General features: G+C 38.8%; 1 protein-coding gene across 1 annotated transcript in view; it reads right to left on the reverse strand.

The window, feature by feature from the left end:
* Positions 1-1,416: 1,416 nt before the first annotated feature.
* The window catches only part of gcgrb (glucagon receptor b), a 56,898-nt gene continuing 35,654 nt past the window's right edge, over positions 1,417-22,660 (reverse strand). The window contains exons 2-14 of the mRNA XM_085277534.1: positions 15,822-15,965; positions 15,608-15,704; positions 15,419-15,526; positions 12,417-12,505; positions 12,029-12,135; positions 11,762-11,918; positions 9,653-9,812; positions 7,791-7,851; positions 7,530-7,599; positions 6,377-6,465; positions 6,028-6,172; positions 4,926-4,967; positions 1,417-4,620 (exon numbers count right to left, since the gene is read on the reverse strand). Of these exons, the coding sequence (XP_085133660.1) occupies positions 4,219-4,620; positions 4,926-4,967; positions 6,028-6,172; positions 6,377-6,465; positions 7,530-7,599; positions 7,791-7,851; positions 9,653-9,812; positions 11,762-11,918; positions 12,029-12,135; positions 12,417-12,505; positions 15,419-15,526; positions 15,608-15,704; positions 15,822-15,875 (1,581 nt within the window). The 5' untranslated portion in view covers positions 15,876-15,965 and the 3' untranslated portion in view covers positions 1,417-4,218. The remainder of the gene's footprint in view (positions 4,621-4,925; positions 4,968-6,027; positions 6,173-6,376; positions 6,466-7,529; positions 7,600-7,790; positions 7,852-9,652; positions 9,813-11,761; positions 11,919-12,028; positions 12,136-12,416; positions 12,506-15,418; positions 15,527-15,607; positions 15,705-15,821; positions 15,966-22,660) is intronic.

Genomic DNA, 22,660 nt, shown 5'->3' on the forward strand with positions numbered 1-22,660 from the left:
GGAAATGCTTGTAGGGCTGGTGTGCAACTGCCATTCAAGCCACCCAGTAGCCTGTATAATTATATTGACAAAGAAAAAAAAATCATATTGACCATCAGCCCACAAGTGTTTTGGCCCACTGGGCAAATGCCAAGGAATGAAACCACTGGGTTTTAGATTTTTTTTCTTGTTTTGCCGACACACTGCACTAATATGTCAGTTGTCCGTTCATGCATACCATGACTGATTCTTCATACCTCATGTTTATTATTTTGACATCGCAGTCTGTCTTGTCTCCCCTCTTTCTCAGTGGCTATGAGCTGGCTTGGGACAAATTCTGACATTCAGTTTTCAAGTAAAACTGCACAAGAAAAACAATTAAATTAAATAGACGGATTGAAATTGGATTTGTAAGCTAGCTCTAATGGCAGGGTCTCAGTGCATCCTTGTGTCTCTCACGGTGTTGACGTCACACCAGATTTTCTGCTTTAAACAAAAAGAAAAAACTGTGTTTTTTATTGGACATGTTGTAATCAGTAATTATACCTTTCCTACTAAGTGAGGTAAGAAAGTCAGTAGCCAATGTCAGGTGGCTTGCACATGAACCAAAGGGTAAATTTTCCTATTATACTTGATGTAGTACAGTTTGCTTGCCAACAGTACACAATTAAATAATTCATGGTAAACTCTGCTCCAGAGTTGTGGACAAACCTTCAGTCACACACTCACTTCCTGAAGCTGATAATCCAAGTGGGACAAAATCCAGATTTTTTTCCTGGAAATGAAATGTTAGGTTGTTGTGAGCCTGTCCAACCCTGTAATTTCCCCTGTATCCCTTTTTTCTATAATCAGAATTGCACTTACAATATTCGATGCTGGAATGCAGCGTTCTGCCTTTGGTGGTTTATGTTCTCTCTTATATGTAAATGCACACACAGGCACGGCAATATTTTCAGAGAGACTTCGAGATCAATTACACACATGAGCACACATTCCCAGACATGTATGACTAACTAATACATAATTCATCAACTCATTACCTTCTGCACAACAATACACAGATATATGAGTAACCATTTCACATTGCAGTAATCTCCATTGGAAACATAGTTAACAATAAGGCCGCTAATCTGCTATGTCACATGTAATTAGCAATAACTGAGAGTGTTATTCCTGCATGTGTGCACATAGACCATTTCAGTAGCTTATTGTGTGCTTTTTTAAACTAAGGTTAGAACTTGGATATTGAACAGGAGCAGTTCTACAGAAAGTCACTGCAAAATATCAGCTAAATCCAAGTATTTCTTTTTAAATGTCACAAAACCGAGACAGGTGTATTACTTACCTTTCAGTCAGAGTTGCATCAATGACTCTGTTTGACACAACATACACTGAGACTCTTTTTGCTGACAGAATCAAATTTAATTGGATCCACAGAGGCATATGAAACACAATGATGTGGCTTTTATACAAAACCTCTTCCTTTTCTTAATGACAATGTTTGCTTTAGGGCTGTTTTGACAACTACAATACTTTAAGCAAAGAGACACAATCTGATACTTACAAACATGCTTTGTGAAAGAAAAGTCTTTTCTCATAATAATTCTTACTGCTTTCATTTTTGAGTCACCTGCACTGTAACCATTAGCATAACAATACACCCAATCACCCACCTGCTTTTGTCTATTTAGCTTTATTGATATGTATAGTTAACTCTTTAAAGAGTGTCTATTTTCTGTTCTGAATTTAAAGAGAAAAAAAAGGTCATTTAGGTATATATGCTGCTCAATAAAACAAAGGAACCTTCATCACAGTATAACACATAATCAGGTAAACTGTCAATTTGACCAGCTGACACACACAAACCGCTATGATCGCATTTCACCTGCTCTGGTGCAAATGAGAGTGACAAAACATCTGGAGATGCCAGAGTATCCAGAAGCTTTCACGCCTGTCACAGATAGATCAAGAAATTGGAGATCCATTGTTTGACCTGCCATCGCTGGTGTTCTCAGGTGAATTCCTACACAGCTGCACAATGCTGGGCTGTAAGCACAGGTCCTGCTAAAGACTGACTTCACGCCTTCCTCAGTCTCGTTCTAACATTTTAGTCAGAGACATGTACATGAGTAGCCTGCTGGAGGTAATTTTGTAGGGCTCCTATAGCTCTTTGCGTAATAGAAAACATGCTGGTTTTGCTGCTGGGTTGTTGCTCCTATATAGCCCCCTCCAGTTCTCCTTATGTAGCATCCTGCCTCCTGGTATGTCCTTCACTCTCTTATGACAGGATATGGATGTACCATCCTAGAGAAGCTGCTTTTTCAACCAGAATGGGCTGCAGTTACCATCTAATGCCAATGGTCCACGGACATCAGCTATTACTACTTCCTTTTTGAGAGGTGTCTTGGTGTTACCACTCCAGTGCAAGTGTTAGCACTGATGCACTGGAGAGAAATCAGCTGAAAATGATTCACAATGGTTTCTTCAATTCAAGTCAATTTTATTTACACCAAAACAGTCACTTCAAGGTGCTATTTCTTGTTTATATGGTTTCCTATATATCTACATATAATATATAAACGTATTAATAAAAATATCTGTAATAAATGTCCACATTTATTCTAAAAAAAAAACACAGTGTCAGGTTCTGCTTTCTTTGCACGAACTACAATGAAACAAGAATTAATTTTGGAAATACCTTTGCTACAATAGAGGTACTGATAGCTTTCAAATTCATGTGTACATCATGCCTGTTAGCAATAGTTCACACTTAGTGAACACACATTTTAGAGGAGTTTAATATTGTTTTTATTTAATAATTTTGGATAAATTAGGATGACCATCATTGCTACAGCCCTATAAAACGTATGCTTCCCAACTAGACAAATTGATATTGCACAAGTTTCACTGGTTTTGTATTATACTGTGAAGATTGTATCTTCTCTTAATTTTTTTAAGCAGTGTTTCATTGCTGGCTTCATTTATTTACGGTATCAAAAAACCCCAGCAACAAATAAATATGGTGGGTGGGGCACAATTTTTGTTCTGCGTTACTAAGTTTGACATAGAAAGCATAACAACAATCTAACTTTCATTGTCAATGTGGTGCATTAACAAAAAATCTTAGTCATACATTGTGTTTTTAAATGCAAAACCTTTTTCTTTAAAAACCGTCCTGGAATATAAAACAATCTTTGGACATCTGTACAAGCTGTAGATTTTGTGCAAAAATTATATTTCTAAAAATTAAAGTACGCCTGAAAAATTGTGCAGCTGACGGTGACTGTAACCGTGTAAGCATGAATCTTACAATGAGGCAATGAAGGCAAATGAGGAATTTGAGTTAGGTGTCAGACAAATCCAAGAGGCTCTGGATAGAGCGTGTACATCTAATTATATATATACAGTTAAATATTCAATTAAAATTCAGTTCAACCAAATTACTCCTCTGTCCATATACATTCAATCAAAATTTGTTTAAAAATGGAGTAGATGAATAAAAATATGGATTTCGTGCTTTATGCAGTCAATAACAAACCTGTGATATATTATTATTTTCTTGTTTGGCTTTGGCTTGTTAAAACCAGAATAAGTTAAACTTTGTATCATGTTCCTTCTAAAGGTGAAAGAGTCCATATTCTGTGTGCCTGCCTCAGCATAGCAAACACTGACTCCTATCACAGCATGATAAGATAGAGAGGTCTCCAGTAAATTGCAATTCCTGACCACTCAGACATTAAGAGTCTCTCATGGTGCAATTCACATTCATTTCCATCGAACCAAAAGTTTAAATAAAATCATACTTTGACACCAAGAGGTTCTTCTGTACCACAGATTAGTGCACACTGCTGCAAACACACACGACACAAGCATGTCCCACAATGGTTACACCGGATAAGATGTGAGGAGGGTTGAAATAGCTGTCCTCCATATGTGCACAGGCAGACACACGTACGCACACTGAACGCCAGTAAAGTTTTGATTTATTTGATCATTCCTAATGTCTGAAGTCAATAAGTGTTTTTTCCTCCATCTCCCAGAAGCAATAAATACTCATATGCAGCTGGGCAGGACTCAGTGGCATTTCCTGCAATGTTCTGAATCGGTGAACATCATGATCCCTGTTTGTTACTGCCTCATCCTCTTCCTGCTCAAGCTATACAACTGCCACATGATAAGCACGGATCCAAAGCAAGAAGCGCAATCAGTGAGAGTTTTTGCGATGAGGTCCCAGGGAAGTCAGACATTAGTTTCCTCTCCTTCCAGAGTATATGAGCGGTACTTCACGCGCTCTTCCAGACACACATCCTCTGTGGCAGTGCTGCTGGTGGCGCCTCTGTGCGATTGCAAAGAGAAGTGCAGGGTGTGCCTGCTTTTGGCAGGTCTGCATTTCCCTGTCCCGTTGCTAAAGGAGACAACGAGTTTGCGGTTCTCCTCAGCTGCAGTGGAGCAAACCGGGCCGCTGTTGGCTTTGTTGAAGTGAGGCCAGTCAACATTTGGGTCACCGGTGTTGGGCACATTGCCAGTGGCGATACTGCCGCTTTTAACGTGTGGCGTTTGGCTGTGTGTGTGGCGGTACTCCTCATCAATGTCCTTACCCAGTTTCCACCTCTTCCACTTTTTCAGCATCTCCGACTGCACCTGAGAGAGGAAGTGATGGGAGAGACAGGAGAGATAGTGGTGATGAAGATTGAACAAGACACAGAGGACATCAATAGATGGATGTTCTTTGCCAAAAACTGCATTTAAAAGACTGCATATTAGCAGATGGATCCTGTCGTGTCTGCTGGTCTTTGCAGACAAAAGAAACAAAAGTGGAACTTGAAGATGTTTTTAGAGATACAAAAGAACAAATAAAGGAAGAGACAGAGACAATAAAAAATGTATCCTCACAAAGAAGATACATTTAAAATTAAAGTGGCTTTTGACAAATGAATCAGTCTCACCTCTTTATTGACAAAGCAGTACAGGATGGCAACCAGCAGGCCCTGAAATGGAAGAACATTTAATATGCTTATTGTACTTAAAATACATTTTTTCATTATTAGAAACAAATACCCAGAAAATCACTATTTTTGCCTCATTACTCTCATCTAGTTCCCACAATAAAAGAGTAAAAACACTTTTTTTCAACAAGAGGAAAACAAACAAACAAAAAAAAAGAGTCATTTTATTGCACTGGACAGCTAAAACACTTGATCACTGAACTGCCAAAGGCAGAGGCATAGTATGAATGATGGAGAATATAATTAATGCAGCCCAATCTCATTCCTAGGGTGTCAAAATCTCTATTACTATTTTGTCAGAGCCGCTGGGATCTCACAGGTGCACCGAAACCTGTCTTATAGAAATAGAGAGACGCTCTCTCACTCCCAGCTTGTCACATATGGATGCTTGCAAACAAGCACGTGAAGCCACATTTAAATGCACCGCCATTTTTTAATGTGTAGAGTTATTGTTATGAGGGGGCGCATTGTACCACAAAGTAATTTTTCACTAAAACTAATCAGGTAAGTTTATGGTGCAAAGACCTAAATTACAAGCAACAGCACAAGAGCATTCAAAATTAATGTGCCTTCTTGTGACTTACTCCACCTTTCATCTCCACCGTAATAAATGCACTTCCTAGTCTTTCCAAAAAAAGAATTTTATCTCTCAGCCATGAATGCTGCCACATCTGGTTCATCAAGTCACGGTGCCAGGACAGCTTGTTCACATTTCCTGCAACACCAGCAGTATCTGACAGAAGGGTAGGATTTGTGTGCTGCCTGAGTAAGAAATAGTCTAAAAAAATAAAATTTGAGGATTAAGAAGGAGTTTGCTGGGCAAAAGAAATGTCGAACCCAAGCTCTTCACCTATGTTTGCCTTTATATGCAAATGTACAACATATAAAAGTGCCAATTTCTTTGTTCTCTGTGACATCTTTGAGTTATACAGATAATTTATTACTTTAGCGTGCAGTTTATGTCTTCCTGGGTATTAATCCTCTGAGGTCCCTCTGTTATATTTATGGGCACATGTGGAACAAGTGAAAGTTGAACTTATACCTGGAAGGAGTTGAACAGGAGATCACAGAAGAGGCGAACGAGGCGCAGAACAGAGCCTTTAGGAACAGATTCATCAATGACAAAGGTGAAGAGGATGGCATGAATCCCAAGCAAGGGAATCAGAGTCAGGGTAGATTTTGCCAGTCTGGAAGAACGGAGAAAGGGGAAGCAAATGGTATTAGAGATTACAAGAAAACTCTGAAAACAGGGGACTATATATAAAAATGGCTATAATACCAAAAAAGTTAATTCCCAAGCGAAAAAGCTACTAAGACTAAGTAAATGCTTCCTGTCTGCATTTTCTTTAAAAAAACAAAAAAGAAAAGAAATAAAGGAACACATTTCTCACCTGAACTTGTAGTCAGTGTATCTCATCTGGTGAGCTCTAAGTTTAGACATTAAGATTTTAATAATACGGATAAATATGAAGAAGTTAATCTGAAAGAAAGAGGATAAAGAAAGTCACTTTGAAGCAAACACAATGCAATATTTTAGCATATGGTGCTAGAGAGAAGATTACTGCCGCTTTGGAACGCGTTAGTAGTTAACACAAAGTCTGACTTTAAACGAAGTCCTCACAGTGGGACTGGGCAGACGGATTAACGTCCCCACAACACGAGCAATTCAAGTGCTTGCGCACAGAACAAGCATGTGCACGTGCGCACACACTGTGATCTAGTGCAGGACACTTACTGATGGCAGGTCATTTATTATCACAGCACTCAAGATTTTGGCGCTCCAAGTTTGGTAAAGTGCGTGTGCTGTCTCAACACAAGTATTTGTGTAAATATGTATAGTGGAGTGTACACAAACGCAGTTTATTTAGGTGTGAATCAGGTTGTTTGCGCAATAGTAGAACTGCAGAACAGCTCTGGGGTTGTTGCACAATGATGAAAGACTTTACAACAACTTTACATTTTTACCAACTTTTTCTGCAACTGCATTAAAAAGTAATGCTCCCACACAGTGCAGCACTGCGCATGTTTAAGTGCACTGGTCATAAGTGTGTCCATCCATAATGCTATTTGGGAACAAGAATCAGGAAACACACAAAAGGAAAGCGTCAGCTGGTTTTGGTATGTGATGTTGTTAAGAGGGAGTGTAAACACAATGATGTTGTCCTATATGAAATTTTAAATACTGATATTTTGTGAATATTGCACATGTGGTTGTATAAAGTTATATTTTGTCATCAGACTGAGCAAAGTGAAATAGCACAGCACTGAATGTAGGAACTGATAAAATATCAACTGCAGAAAATAAAAGTCACTATTTTTACACGACTTACATTTTTCCTGCAGTCCTATTTTCAACAGCTGCCTCATCTACACACATTCAAATACAAGCAGGCAGACAAAAGCATTTGGTATCTTTATGAGCACTCCTAAGCATCTGCCAAGACATAGATTGTTTTGAATTGTCTTTAAAACATTATCCAAATGTAAACTGACAAAGTTAAACACAAAGGTGAGAGAGAGAGAAAGAGATACAGAGAGTCTTACCAGATAAGCAAAAAGTATAGGAGATCGGATAATCCACCAATATCCCATGTTAATATTCCTCTCCCAGCACCTAGATACAGAAACAAACTTATGGGCATAACACATTTTATCAACATTTCCTCTGCAATATAAATTCTTTAAAGGAAACCAGGAGAAAAAAGACCCGCACTGATCTGTCTCCTCAGGGGTCACGGATAAAAGCGGCAATAATTAAACTGTCTTCCATTTGATGTGAGAATTCCATGAATTGATTAAACTTACTCTTCATTCTCATACAGGTATTTCACTGTGATCCATGGCAACACAAATATGAGCGGAGCACCTGAGAATGACAGAAAGCAAAGAATAAGGATCCCAAATCATTTCCTCCAAAGCACACGCAGTAGTCCTAGCTAATATTTATACTTTAGTCCAGTAATCAGTATCAAGTTATATTATTATATCACTGCCCATGATACAACATTTTTTATATTTTTTTCTGTCCTTGTGAATTTAATATCTCATTACCATTTCAAATATTTCCGCTCTCGTCTTATCCTAAGCAGACTTTAAAGGTCTCTAAATATTAAAATCATCTCTGTCATGTCTGCCTTTATCTAAGCTTCAATGAGCTCAATCCCTATGTGTTTATGAATGTGGTCTCAGAATTGTATCAGGCCTGTCAGGCTATAACACATCAAGGTGAGCTGGACAGTTGTTATTTTAGACATGGATGAGTAGTTTTCTTCAGTGAGTATTTTTAAAAGCTATACAAGAACTTAACTATGGACAGCTGTATAATTAAGTTCTTATTACAGAACAGGAGGCTGAAAATCATACATTCAATATTCATTTGAAAATGTAAAAATGGTGGAATCTAGGAAGTCTGAACTGGAGAAGCACATCTGCTCTTGAATGCTTGTTGTTACGGAATCTGAGGACTTGTTAAGTAGTAGTAGCAGCTGGACTCATTACATTTTTGTGTGTTTCAAAACAATACTTGACAGAGTTCCACGCCGTTAGGTGTTTACAGTGATATGAAAAAACAAAAACAAAACATATTTTCTTTCAGTGTCTCGTGGGTATGAATTAGATATCTCACAGTCTTAAAGACTACTGGGTGTTATACATCAAGGTCAATTTGCAGGTCTTGCAGAGTGCTACTGTCTAAGGAAATGTAAAAACAAAACCTGTATAAATCTTTCTTTGTCTCCAGAGAGAGACACACTAATGCAGGCTTTAGGTTTTAAAAAAGAATGAAGAATACATTATTTGGTTAGTCAGAGAAGTTTGAATTCAGGGCTTTTTTGAAAACCTTCTATTTTCAGTCACAGCTTAGTTCTAAGGTCTAAAAAACATTTGTAACCGTCAGTGGTATCTCTCAGCCTCCTAGCAGAAACACCTGAGGTGTCAATTTGAAAATCCTATGTCACCTTGTTTTCAAGTTATTGCATTCACAAGATTTTTAGAAAACACTTTGAAGTCGAGGTCACTGAGATTCAAAGCCGCCTAAGACTCTTCGAAGGCGCACCTATTGTATCAATTTGAAAACTCTATAGTGCCTTGTTCTCAGGCTATTGCATTCACAGGATTTTCAGAATATCTGGCTTCTGACCTTTGACCTTTAGGTTAAGGTCACTGAGATTCAAACTTATCCGCCCGCTTGGTGGGGCGACGTGAACTCCCCATCAGCCTTTAACAGTTACGGTCTGGGGTAAAATACACCCTTCTGATAAGTTAGCTCTGCTGTGTGCTACACAATATTTATATATACAAGAACGTTGTTACACCTAGCAGCTGGGAGACAGACAGACAAAACATATTGGTAGCAAGAGAAAACCTCTAAGGATACATTCCCACTTCAAACATGAAAAGAAGGTAAGGTGTAGTGTTTTTAGTAGTCTCGAGTGTTTATGGGATACAATAGCTAGAGACCGCAGATTTTCTTGTAGCTCCTCCTTGCTCTCAGAGCTATTAACATAACTGTTGGCTGACTTGTTGTTGCTAATTTCTGTCGTCTGACTAAATCACCCATCAAAAGACTGGCTGAAAGTCAGAGCGCTGTTCACTGTTGGACCTTTTGCATTACGTTGATAAGCACAAAGCCAAGTGTTCAGCTGCTGTTTAGCAGATTATGCTCTTACCCCAACCAATGGCCAGGTAAATGTAGAAGTACTTCCTCTCGCTGAATACAGTGATGACTAAGAGGCTATGAAGATAGATGCCTTCCACCAGAAGCCAATAGTTGTTGGCCATTACACTGTACTGCATCATCACCATGGCACCACGACACCACATCACAGCCTGACACGAGACAGATACCATGGGAACACAAACAATAAGCCAAGTTGTCCGTGCTTGCACAAATGTAGCAAATGCAGCTTTTAAACAAAGCTTCACAGGGTAAAAGCTGACAAATGTTTCAGTTCAGATGAATTAGTTTAACATTGTTCCAGTTCAGGGACAACAGCTACAGTACAGCACAGTGGGAGTTTTATTGTGGAATACACGGGTAGTTCCCCCTTTGCTAGACACCACAAAAATGAAAGTAAAAAAAAATGTAATATTTTTAAGTGATTTTTACTTCTTAATGATTGAGCTAAATGTGGATTATCTGACATCTTCCTCGACAAATGTGGAGTGTTTCATGTAAAAAGAAGCAAGGGGAACTTGAATATATCCATAGCTGAGTTTGCACTGTCCACTCTATACATTGAGTCACTATCTTTTTGTACTAATGTTAAATTTCTTAACTGTAGTTTTTATTCCACTTATAACGTAGTAGAAAATCATCCCAAACTGTAGTGTGTAAAAGGTATATGCTACTTTGCTCTTCAGCTGTAAAGTTAATGTTATTTTATTACCCATTAAGAGTGGCTACAGAACATCCAAACAGTGGTTCATTTAATTTATTGCCAGTGATGCAAATAAAGCTAATTCATGTTACATATATTTTACTTCTATGTTGTAGAGAGATGTATAAAATGAAATGTAAAGTATTTATCCAGAAATACAAGCAATGTTGATCTGCCCATAGCCTCTAATATGGTGCAAGTATTCTGCTGTGTGTTTTAGCAACAGAGATAATTAGATGGGCAATAGCAGTATACATTTGAGTGGTATCAGATATCAACAGGTGTCTGCCCTCGCTCATCTTCTGTGTAATAAATCCTAGATAGTGATCAGTCCTTTATGTTTCTTGATATTCTCTTGCAACCGCATTTCAGAACTTTAAATTAAATTCTTATGGACCTTTATGAACTCATGACAGGTTAGAATAGCATGTGAATTTCAAACATATATAAACTATATACTATATGGACAAAAGTACTGGGCCACCCACACATTACACCTACTGGAACTGCTCGGCTATGGAAATACATGATGTTAATGCCAGAGGATGTTTGGAACGCTGCAGTTACTGAGTCAGCACTGCGTTGGCGACTTTTACGCACTATACGCCTCAGCACTTGGCGACCCCGCTGTTCAACTTTACGTGGTGTGTCACTTTGTGGCTGACATGCTGTAGTTTCTTTTCCCTTCTTTTGCAGTAACACTACTTATAAAGGTTGTTGGAAGAAAGTCTATAATCTATACATCCTATAAAGTGCCATGTTAGGGCTGGTGTGCTCTTTAGAAGAACAGGTCGCATGGTCAGGTGTTTGATTTTATGCACCTTTTGCAATGCGACTGAAAACACCTCATTTTGAATATTAAGAGGTGTGACCCATTACTTTTGTCAACATGGGGTATATTCGTTTACTGAAGCTTTATTTACAGGAAATGACATGAAAAACAACACCAACAACATCAATAATGTTTTGTAGAATATGTCTTTCTTATCACAGATTTGTTGGTCTAGACATACCCAATCAATATCTAGTCAGCAGTTTATTGAAATATATGTGTGGTGGTTGTTAAAACCTACATGGAATTTATGTTCAGGACGAGCTATGCAAGTCACACTGTTGAATATAAAAATTATATCGTGGTAGAATATTCTCTGTATGTGTTTGTGGCACATACTGCACTACATTACATTTGCGATCGACCTTTAATAGCAACATCCAGTGAACACTGATGTTTAAAGTGAGGGATTAAAAGTAAGTTATCTATATGTTTGTCTCCTCCAATCACTAATCACCTTAATATTATTATTTAACAGCCTCTACACTCTATATCTACTGTAATATGGTGGCTATGGCTAAGGTTTTACAACTGCAGGTGAGCTGGATGTGTGTTTGTTCGCTGACCGGTATGTTGACCCAGCTTCGTGCCTGTGAGTCACTGTTGCTTCTGGGATCCAGTGTGAGGGTCAGTAAAGCATCTTTAACCAGAATGGACACAGCTCTCAGGATGAATGAGGCAAACAGGTTCATGTGGATGTTGTTTCTCATACAGTGGAGCTTCCTAAGAGGTAAGAAGTGAGAGTAAGAAGGTAGAAGATGTAAACAAGATCCCGTAATTCAAACCAGGTCTGCTCCTTAACCCCCTTAACACGTCCTCTTTACATGATGTACCTGAAGAAGATGAGAATTCCCAGTGCCAGCAGCAAAGCCCCCAGTGAGAGAGAGTAACCCACTGTGTACATGATCCGCAACTGAGTGAGGATGCGGCCATACTGCTGCTGAAAGAGATAAAGTCATTTACAGACATGGACTACATTCAAACATAGATACAAACACACAATTTATATTCAGCTTTATTTAAACAATACAAAAAGATCCTAATAATTTACTGAACAGATGGAGGATTTTCACATGCGGCAGTAAGTTCAGATCATAATGAGTTAATGTTTTAAGTACCAGTACCGTGTAACAATCTGCCACTGCAGGCAGCTTCAAAAATGGCCACTAATTAACAAGAAAGCCACACACAAAAACAAAGTACTGCACTGTGTACACACACCTCACCAGGGTCGTCCTCACATTCACTGGTATTCTTCTGTGCCCATTTGCCATCTTCACTGCAGAATCTGTAAACCAGACCATCCTGAACTATACACACAAAGAAACAACGATTGTAAGATTTTATTTTAGAGTGGCATATGCAAATAGTGCTGTCGCCTAAACACAGTGACACTTTTGGATTTAAATGGTAAATGGCCTGCATTTGTATAGCGCTTTACTAGTTCCTAAGGACCCCAAAGCACTTTACACATTCAGTCATCCACACACAGGTGATGGCAAGCTACATTGTAGCCACAGCCACCCTGGGGCGCACTGACAGAGGCGAGGCTGCCGGACACTGGCGCCACCGGGCCCTCTGACCACCACCAGTAGGCAACAGGTGAAGTGTCTTGCCCAAGGACACAATGACCGAGACTGTCCAAGCCGGGGCTCGAACCAGCAACCTTCCGATTACAAGGCGAACTCCCAAATCTTGAGCCACGTTCGCCCCATTAAATTAAATTAAAGCTTTATTTCAGTTTTACTTTAATTTTAGAGTTTTACCAATTCACAACACTGACTATTTTATATTGTGAGGCAACTCTTAGCAGATTCGCTTATGGTATCAATTTCAAAATCCTACGTTACCCCATGAAGCTTTTCCAGCTGAGGGTAAAAAGATCAATTTCATCCCAAGGTTTAACTGATAGCTACGATAAACATAGCCATTATTTCAGAAATGCAGATGACTGTGTCTTTCTTTTTTATTTATTATGATATTTGATTGACACTTTTTACCACTCAGCTGTAAAAAGCTGATGGGGTATTGTCATCACCCTGCTGGGCAAGCGGATGGGGAGTTTGTGAATGTGATAAATCAAGAAGGACCAATTCATTACATAGGTGCAGCTACTAACAATCTCGGCTGTGTTCAAAGCTCAGTAACCTTGACCTCAAGGTATAGGGCAGAGGTCATTTTTTGGGGGGACTGTGCTCACACAGCCACACAACCTCCACTTCAGATACGCTGACTAGTATTTAAAAAATGTATTGAAAAGCATGTTATTACCTTTCAGATATGCAAATTATGTTTTCCATGGGGTTTTATCTCAGAGTATTCCCTGAACATATATGTACGGCCCTCTTAAAAATTAGAAGGAATTCATTAAGCATTGTGGTGGGATAGTGGTGTAGTGGTTTGCATTGCTTCGTCATAGCATGAAGCTTCCAGGTTTGAATCCACTGCTTATTTTAGGACTTGGCAGAGAAGGAAAATGTGCAGTTTTTAACCAAATCTAAACATAAACAGACATCATTTTCTATGAGTCTTTTCAACAAGTCGAAAAGATGAATTTTCACATTTTTAACATACTCTCACTTTGTAGCTTTCTTGCAGCAGAATAATATATTTTCTTTTTTTTTTCTTTTTTTTTTCTTTTTTTTTTTCTAAATGACATCAGAAACAGCAGTATGCGACATTACGTGATGGCAGAGCTTCAGTTCATCCTTTGTCATTTTTTTTTTTTTTTAATAAATAGGACAGGGGGAATGAATGAGAGAAAGAGGGGGAGAGAAAGAAAGAAAACCAAAGGGGAGAAGAGACGGTGAGAAGGGGGGGGAAGAGAGAGAAAAAAAAAAAAAAAGAACTCCTGGGTCACCTGTATGGAGAAAAAAAACAAACAAACAAAAAAAACAAACAGAGGAGACAGCAAACAACAAAGAGCAACATAATAATAGAGAAAACAAAGCACCATCACAATAAACTAGCTAGCCATAGATATCAATATTTACTAAATAATAAACGATATTGTGCAGCACGCAAGATAGACAGCGCACAGTGTGCTTTGAGGCAGCAGCCAAGAAAGCTTTAGTCCGCGTCTGTGAATACCCATGTGTGCATACCTGTGTGGATCAGCATGCTTGCATTCCAAAGGTTTCTCCAAATAATATATTTTCAAACAAAAGTTAGTGAAACACAGGTTGGGTCTAAAGTAGTGCTGCACATCAGATGTTTACACACACCCCTGCAAGGCTACGAGTCCTCCGGAGATAGCAAAGATAAACCCCCCTTCACACCTATTCAGAGGCCCAAAACAACCTGGAGGAAGCCTGTGCATGGAAACAAAGATAGTAGACAGACAGCTGCAGTCAAAATCCAGGCTTTTCATGCTATGAACCAAAACTGTTAAGTGTTTGAAGCAAAAGCCCGCACACCACAGGTAAATGACTGAGAAAGCTCCACAGGACAGGTGTGCTGCCACCGGTGACACAGTGTGAAGTCTTTACACCACTCATAGGTTGAGAGTAAAGTCAGGGCTGAGTAATATTTGGCCTTCACACTCATTTAAGCACTCCCTGAAACCTCAGTGCACCTCAGTACATTGTATTCAGTACATCATTCTGCCAACCGATTGCTGTACATGAAGACCAGAAACCAATCTGTCAAGTGTTTGTATACATTATATGTTTTGTTAGAAAACTGGTCGTGTTACCCTGAAATGCATGAGTAATTTTTGAAACATGTTTTCTTACAGTGGGTCATTCACACATGTAACGCAGATTGACCGCTTAATTATTAAAAACCTTGAAAACCTAGAAATATAATAGAAAATGCAGCACTAAACCCTGACACACAGATGCAGCGTCAGGCTGCTGTGGTCATAAGCTTTTATTAACTCCCTTTTTTTTCACTGTTTCACTGTTTGTACTTATTCACATTAATAGTTAAAAAAAGCAACACAGTGAGCACATGGATGTCTTTGTTTTGGTGAGCAAGCTATCAAACACAATAATTACATATTATCACCTTATATCCTTGTTAAGTAAACCTTTCAATTAGCAGTCAAACTGTGCAGTGAGTTAGGTATAAGCATTTTATCCATGTAAATGAGAAAAAAAAACAGGTTAAAATTATGGCATATAATGAAATGCTACAGATAAGAGTGATAAGACAGTACATTGTGACGCAGCAGTTGCTCTTTTGTTATTTTTTGTCTACCTCACACATATATTCACACTGACCTTTATGGTACCATGGCAGGAACCATGGGCAGGAGACATTTACAGTGGTTCCTGGAAGTCCATCGGGCCAGCACGCATACAAATCAAAGGTTCTGTTACACACCAGCCCTACAAGGGAAAGCAAATCTTTAGTCTGTGCTGGTGCAGATGCATTTTATGGACTTGCGTGCTGGGAGGAAAACAAATCACCTGTTGAAGGGGGCGTGGCACCGAGGTGGTCAAGGCACTGGTTCTTGTAGCTGCTCCACTGCTCCTTCACAAGCTCAAGAGAGTTAGCAGAGGAGACCTGAAGGGAGAGAGGAAATTTCTTTTGATGACTCTCAGAAGTAGACGGTGTGAATCAAGAAAAAGGAAACATATTTGAAAATTGGCATGTGAAAGTGAATAATGCTGGGAGTCATACCTTTTTGCAGCTGCAGAGCATGAGCAAGGCCAAAAGGAGACACACCTGGGACATCCCACTGATGCTGGGAGGATGGGGGTGGGGACCAAAACACAGAAGAGGCCCAACTCATGAGGCAGTCTCAGCCCTGTTTCACCACTTGGCCTGCAAACAACACGGAGAAGCTTGTTATAGGCGTGTGTTTGTGTAGATAACTTGAAATAACGAAGGGACTGTGAAACAGGTAACAGAAAAAACAGGCAATAATCAGTGACGCGCTTCTCCGTCACAATCACAACATAAATAATTTATATGCACCTGCGAGATACCTGGTTAAAAACAAACACCTAAAAGTCTTTGTTTTATTTTATTTTTTACACATCCTTTGCCATTAATGTGCTTTATTGACCTCAATATTAGGATATAAAATCTGTAACACAATCAGTAAGATGGGCTAATGAGTTGCTGACTATCACTTTGTTAGCACAATAATAATATTAATAATAAGAGGAAGAAGAAGAAGATTTGTTATTAATAAAGCAGTTTTCTGAATCTGATTCTGATTCACACTCCTGGTACGTTTGTGTATTTGTTCATGCCAACCCTCACATCTAGAATTCCACACTACAACTATATATACTTCTGAATGAAACCCATCCTTTGTCTATGTCTTAAATTCGACGAGCAGTGGCTTTCCTGTGGCATCAGTTGACGAGCTTCACCAACGCAGTTGGAGAACAAAACGAAATCTGAAACGTTTCTGCAAAAAACACCTTGAGCATGGAAACATTTTTAGCTAAAACGTTTCAAATTCCATTCTATTCCAGTCTCTTTGCTTCTGCTGAAGTGCTTCGTCGGGCTGTGGGTGTGTGTTTCTGTGTGTGGTTACCCCATGGCGCTAAAATGCTGTGACAGTGATCTAAAGTGAACTAAACTCGGCATAAATAGCCTTTCATTATCAGCGCACAAAGATTATCACCTTCATTTTAAGAGCTAAGAGCTGAGGAAAAAACAACAATACAGCAAAATACTGCTGTGCTTTGTTGCTGCAACAGATCTTTTATCTTCTGGCGCTGGAACAATATTTTTCCTTAGAACCACATGCAGTTTTTATTGACTGAGCAACAAAGTCAAGCAGACAGACAGAAGAAGGGCAGACAGTTCATAAGCTCTTATACAGGACACAATCTGAGAGATTAGACTATACTACTGCTTACGGTGAAATATCGGAATGAATCTATGAATATTAAAAATACGAGTGAGCCACTGATTTGCACTGTCACCTCACAACATGAAGGATCAGGGTTTTAACTTCCTTGTTAGAGGAGGCCTCTCTGGGTTGAAAGAAAAAAAATGGAACAGCAGCCAAGTGCCTGAGATGACCATACTGTGGATATTTACTCTAACAAACTCGGTAAAGAGCCAAGAGTATATAAAACAAGTGAAACAAAGTGTTAAGAACCAGCAATAATTGGATCCTGTGTTCAAAGCCTGATATATCTTCCTTCCATGTGCTTCACAACACAGCTGTTGTCCAAAAAGTGTACATTACCTTGAACTACACAATTGCATAAGTTTGCATTTCACTTGGAATTATCATGCGACTCATTTGAATTCACCTAATTTAAACATGTTCCTTAAATACTCCATAGAGATCTAATATCAATAACAGTGTTTTTAAGTTTTTGTTTTATTTTTTAAAGTTTGGTGGGATTATTACTAAAGATGGGTTTCAAAATAAGAAAATATTGACACAAGCTACAACATTACTGGATTTATCGATTTAATGTTCACTTGTTTTCCACTACTGAGTGAAACTAGAAAATTTTGTTAATGTTTCCAGTTCTCTAATCACATAGTATTAAATCTGAAATGCAGTTTTATGACACTTTTGGGAACCTTGGGCACAAAGCAGTAACTAAACCTTCTGTTGCAAATGCACAATGAGTCGTTCATATGCACAGTTAGATTCAATTTTTAAAGTACTCAGCACAAATTGCAAACATTGTTTTACCTTTACAGCAAATGATTTTTTTAGACTTTTCTTGCTCACACAGAATGTTTATGCTCTACAGACCTCTGAGAGCCACAACGAGTGGTCTGTTTGGATCACTCTTAATTGTAGGAGAAGCTTATTTTCAGATTCTTGGCTGAATGGAGGATATTGTGCCCAGTATTTGCTGGCAATCGCTCTATTCTGTTTTCCCTGCTTAAGTTGGTGTGTGTCAAGTGTGCATATAAGCGTATGTCTGTGCATGCAAACCCCACTGGGCTACTTGCATCTGTGTATCTCTTTTTAGATATTAGCAGTGAGGAGAGGACAATGCAAATTACAAGACTGCTTCAAACTGATAGCCTTGTCGACCACACAGGGAGATTTTACATTACACATACATAAAACACATGTGCATAAAACACTTGCACATGCATACGCCTACACAAACACATTAACATGCTGTGGACTGCTGATATTTGAATGTATTTCAGCATTTATAAAACATAGTTTCAGGCAGCACTGTAGGTATACCCTAATTTCCAACCCTGCAAACACTTTACCTGCCTTTCACTGGGTGTAGATAGAATATTTAGTGGCAGTTAAATTTAATGTTGGTATCCACAGGCTACAGGATGTATTTAAAGCAGTGAGCACCACACTGTGTAATGCTGTCTAATGCTGCTTTTACTTGATTTCCTTTTATTTATATGATACATTTACTCGAAAAAACAAAACAAAAAACTTTCTATGTACTTCTATTGTATGTGAACCAATGCTTGCATTCTTTTAAGTATCCAGCTTGGGCCCATTTTACACGGTAGTTAAATGGAAAGGGCTCAGCGCTCTTGTCCAATGATGATATGATGAATACAGGAGTCTGTGTGTGTTATTAAGCAGAGAGAAAAAGCCAGAGATGGAAAGTGAAAAAGATATTTGCCCAGCTTCTAATCTGTATTACAAAAGCCTGTATGACTCAACATTTCCCCTTAAATTATTCCTGAAAAATATCCTTTTCATATGAATGCGCATGTAAATCAAAACAAATGACAGACCACAAACAATGTGAATGTGCATGTGTATGGTGAGTACTACTGTTACTCCCTAGGGTTATATACTTGAAGAAACTGAGTGTCAGCCTTCACCTGCATTATGCATTTGTCTTTATCGCTCTCACACACTCTCTGCCTCTGCTTTCTAGGGAAGAAAGAGGTGTAAGTGTAACATCTCTCTAATGACTGTGTTGTTAGCTCATAACAGAAATTATTGACAGTTGACTACAGGAACCTCCCATGTACTTCGTATGGACTTATGCCTTGCAGCAATTCTTTATAATTTTGTTTAATCTGTTAACTATAAAATGAATGAAGAAAGTCAAATGGTCAATCTGATTCTTCCATTAAAAAATTTCATCTTTCATTTTCCTCTTCTGTCAGTATCAGTGTACCAGATACAGGCTAAGGCCGTGCCTGTCACTCTCTTCCTCCCACACATCTCTATTTAACTGCACAATGTGTAAAACGCACAACAGACAAACAAAAACAACAACGACAACAAAAACATACAGAAACTGCAGGATGAGAAAGTGAGGGAAAGAAATGAAAATTAGCTGTTAAACACATGGTTCCCCATCACCATTAATTCAAACTGTACATTTGTATTCAGGCCATAGTTTCTATGGATAAGTGCATTATCTGCTGTGAGTGCCAACCAATTATATTGTTTAAATCAATAATCATTCCCTATGTGAGGAGGAGCAGGCAATTAGTATGGAGAGTATGTAGGTGGTAGCAGAGACAGGAGTGCAGTGGCTGTAACGCAGAGCTGTAATTATGTTGTTTCTGCCTTGGTGAACCCTCCAGCCCCATATGGTGACTGACAGCCAAATGGTCTTTAACTCCAATAACATTCTTTGCAGGACTTTAAGTAGTTCTCATTTTAGTTTGTTTTGTGTTTGCTTGGTGTTTTTAATGCTTTCTATCAGTACCTCCCAAGAATGCAAAAAAACATTGCAGTCAGGATGAAACTATTAAAAAAAGATTTCTTCTGTCTGCACTGATTTATCTTTGAAGGTATGACTCTGTTCTCTCCGCTCTCCCCGCTTTTCCATGCGCATTTGCAAAGCCTGTGGCAGGCAGAATAAGAATCCTGCACTGAACAGGCGCCGGTGACACCGCATATGACGCTGATTCATTCAGACACAGCATGAAAAGGAGGCACTGGAGTGGTTTTGGTTTGCTAAGCTGCTTGCATTTAAATACGTGAGCCTACATAAGATTAATAAACTAGATGCATAAAAGGTTATCACTTGAGTTAAAGAAGTTGGCTTTTTAAATTAATAGTGGTCATTTCTTTTCAGTGTTTTTCAAATGTTAAGTTCTTCATTAGAATTTAATTTAACCTGCAATCAAAGAGCTACAGCACCATTTTCTGTGCTATAAAAACCTTTGAAATAAATTTAGACCATTATGCATACAGTAATTCTACATCTAGCCTTATAGTAGTTAGACTTATAGTAGGATCTGTTTATGTTTTTATAATATTTGGAGCACTTCTGTCTGCACCTCAGTATATTGGAAGTGATTGGGATTTGGGTTTGAGCTGCACAAAACGTTGTGCAATAACAGTGTTTTTCCATACAAAACGTTCCTGCTCCTCTCACAGACCTCACTATGAACATTTGGAAGTATTTTCTGGCAAATAAATAGTCCGAGTGAAAACCACTGTGCAGATTAACTTATTTAAAAGGGTGTTTATGGAAATAAGTACTAATCTTAAGTTTTCAATCAATTTTAAGCCAAAACGAGACTTTTATCTAATGTGTTGGGTTGGCATCTCAAAACCTGAGCTAATACGATTCCAGTGTCTGCATGCTGTCCATTCGACTCTTATACAGAGATGGTGAAGTCACATAGAAGAGCTTGAATTATGGTCTTGAGGGGATCACTGTTATCTTCATCAGATTAGGTGCACTTGGCATAAGATTGTGTTTGAGTGTGTTTTGTGTGTGTGCATGTAAGGGAGTGAGCCTGTATTTTATGAGTACCTGAAGTGTGTGATGGAAGTGATCCAGAATCTGCTCCTTCAGCAGATGTTACGCTTCACAAACAGAACAAGTGCCATATTTCTTTTCATCTCTCACATGTTCACCTTTTGCTTCCTCCATCCTTCTACTTTATGATCCTTGAACCACTTAGAGGCAAAATGGCTTGTCAGATGCAAGGAGACAAATGCCTGTGGACAAGTTTTCAGAAAATCTCCCTCTGTTCCCTGCCTTATCGTTCCTTCTGCCTCCTCGGGGGAGAATTCTTGCCCATCTTGTTTTCTGTCTGATTTGGCTTATGTGGAAAATCTTTGCAGCAGGAAACACAGAGGTGACCAACAGGCACAGGCTTGTATCTTTTGCATGGACCTCAGACATATAGTTGGCATACTATTAAAAGTAGTTAGTCATTTGCATTTTCATAACCTGCTTACCCAAGAGGACTTAGTTTCCTATTATAACTCTAGTCTCAATAGTATTCTAAACTGTTGCCCCACTCAAAACCAAATCTGTATCATTCTCTCAGTCAGCACCCTGGTTTACAGCTGAACTCAGGCTCCTGAAAGCAAAAGGACGACGACTTGAACGCCTTTATAAGAAAACTGGTCTGAATATCCACAAGGAAATGTTTAATAATCATATTATGTATTATAAGGAGTGTATTAATCAAACAAAATCTGCTTACTACTCCACCATTATCTGTTCAAAAGATGACTCAAGCAAGATACTGTTTTCACTGTTCAACTCTTCTTTCAGGCCACCAGATTCTTAACCTGCTCATCTTTACTCGTCCTCCTTTTGTGATTCTTTAATATTATTTTTCATTGAGAAAATTCACAAAATACACCAAGAACTGGTTTCCGAGGTTCCATTTAGCTCTTCCTGCGTAATTCATCTCTCATCACACTTTTTTTTTTGCTTTCCAGCGCCCCTCGGTTACTGATATTTCAGATTTCATCTGTAAGTTAAAACCTTCTACTTGTCAGCTAGACCCCATTCCTACAGTTTTGGTTAAGGCATGTCTACCTTCTTTGCTTCCCGTCATATCTGCTATCATCTGCTCTTCACTTACCACTGGAACTGTTCCTGCTTCCCTCAAAATTGCCGGCATCACCCCAATATTGAAAAAAAAACTGGTCGTCTCAAACTCAATAGTAATAAATCCGAGCTCCTCTTGGTAGGCACTAAATCAACATTATCCAGAACCAAGAGTTTCTCTATTACTATCGATAACTCACCGGTCTTCATTTCTTCCTCTGTGAAAAGTTTGGGTGTCATCCTCGACAGTACTTTATCTTTCAATTCACACATTAATAATGTTACTCGGTCTGCATATTTTCAATTGCGCAACATTAATCATCTCCGTCCTTTTCTCACCCCACTGCCATTCTTGTCCATAGCCTTGTTACTTCCTGGATTGATTATTGTAATTCACTTCTTTTTGGTCTTACTCCAAAATCCATCCACAAGCTCCAACGCGTCCAGAACTCTGCTGCCCGTATCATCACCAGGACCCCTTCTGTCCACCACATCACTCCTGCCTTGCAGCAGCTTCATTGGCTCCCGGTCAAATATCGCATCAATTTTCAAAATACTCTTGTACACATTTAAGGCTATTCATCATCTCTCTTCGCCCCATAAGATCACCGCCCCATCTCGTTGTCTCAGATCTTCTTCCTCCCTTTCACTCTCCGTCCCACGACTCTGGAATTCCCTACCTCCTAATTTAAGAAATATCTCTTCCTTCTCCCTCTTTAAGTCCAAACTCAAAATCTACTTGTACAAAATAGCTTATCCCACATAACCTCTCCACTCTGCTATTTT

This window comes from Mchenga conophoros, linkage group LG6 (genome assembly GCF_057382185.1).
Source record: "Mchenga conophoros isolate Kocher_MC1m ecotype Shallow Benthic linkage group LG6, M_conophoros_male_GT1.1, whole genome shotgun sequence".
Lineage (NCBI taxonomy): Eukaryota > Metazoa > Chordata > Actinopteri > Cichliformes > Cichlidae > Mchenga > Mchenga conophoros.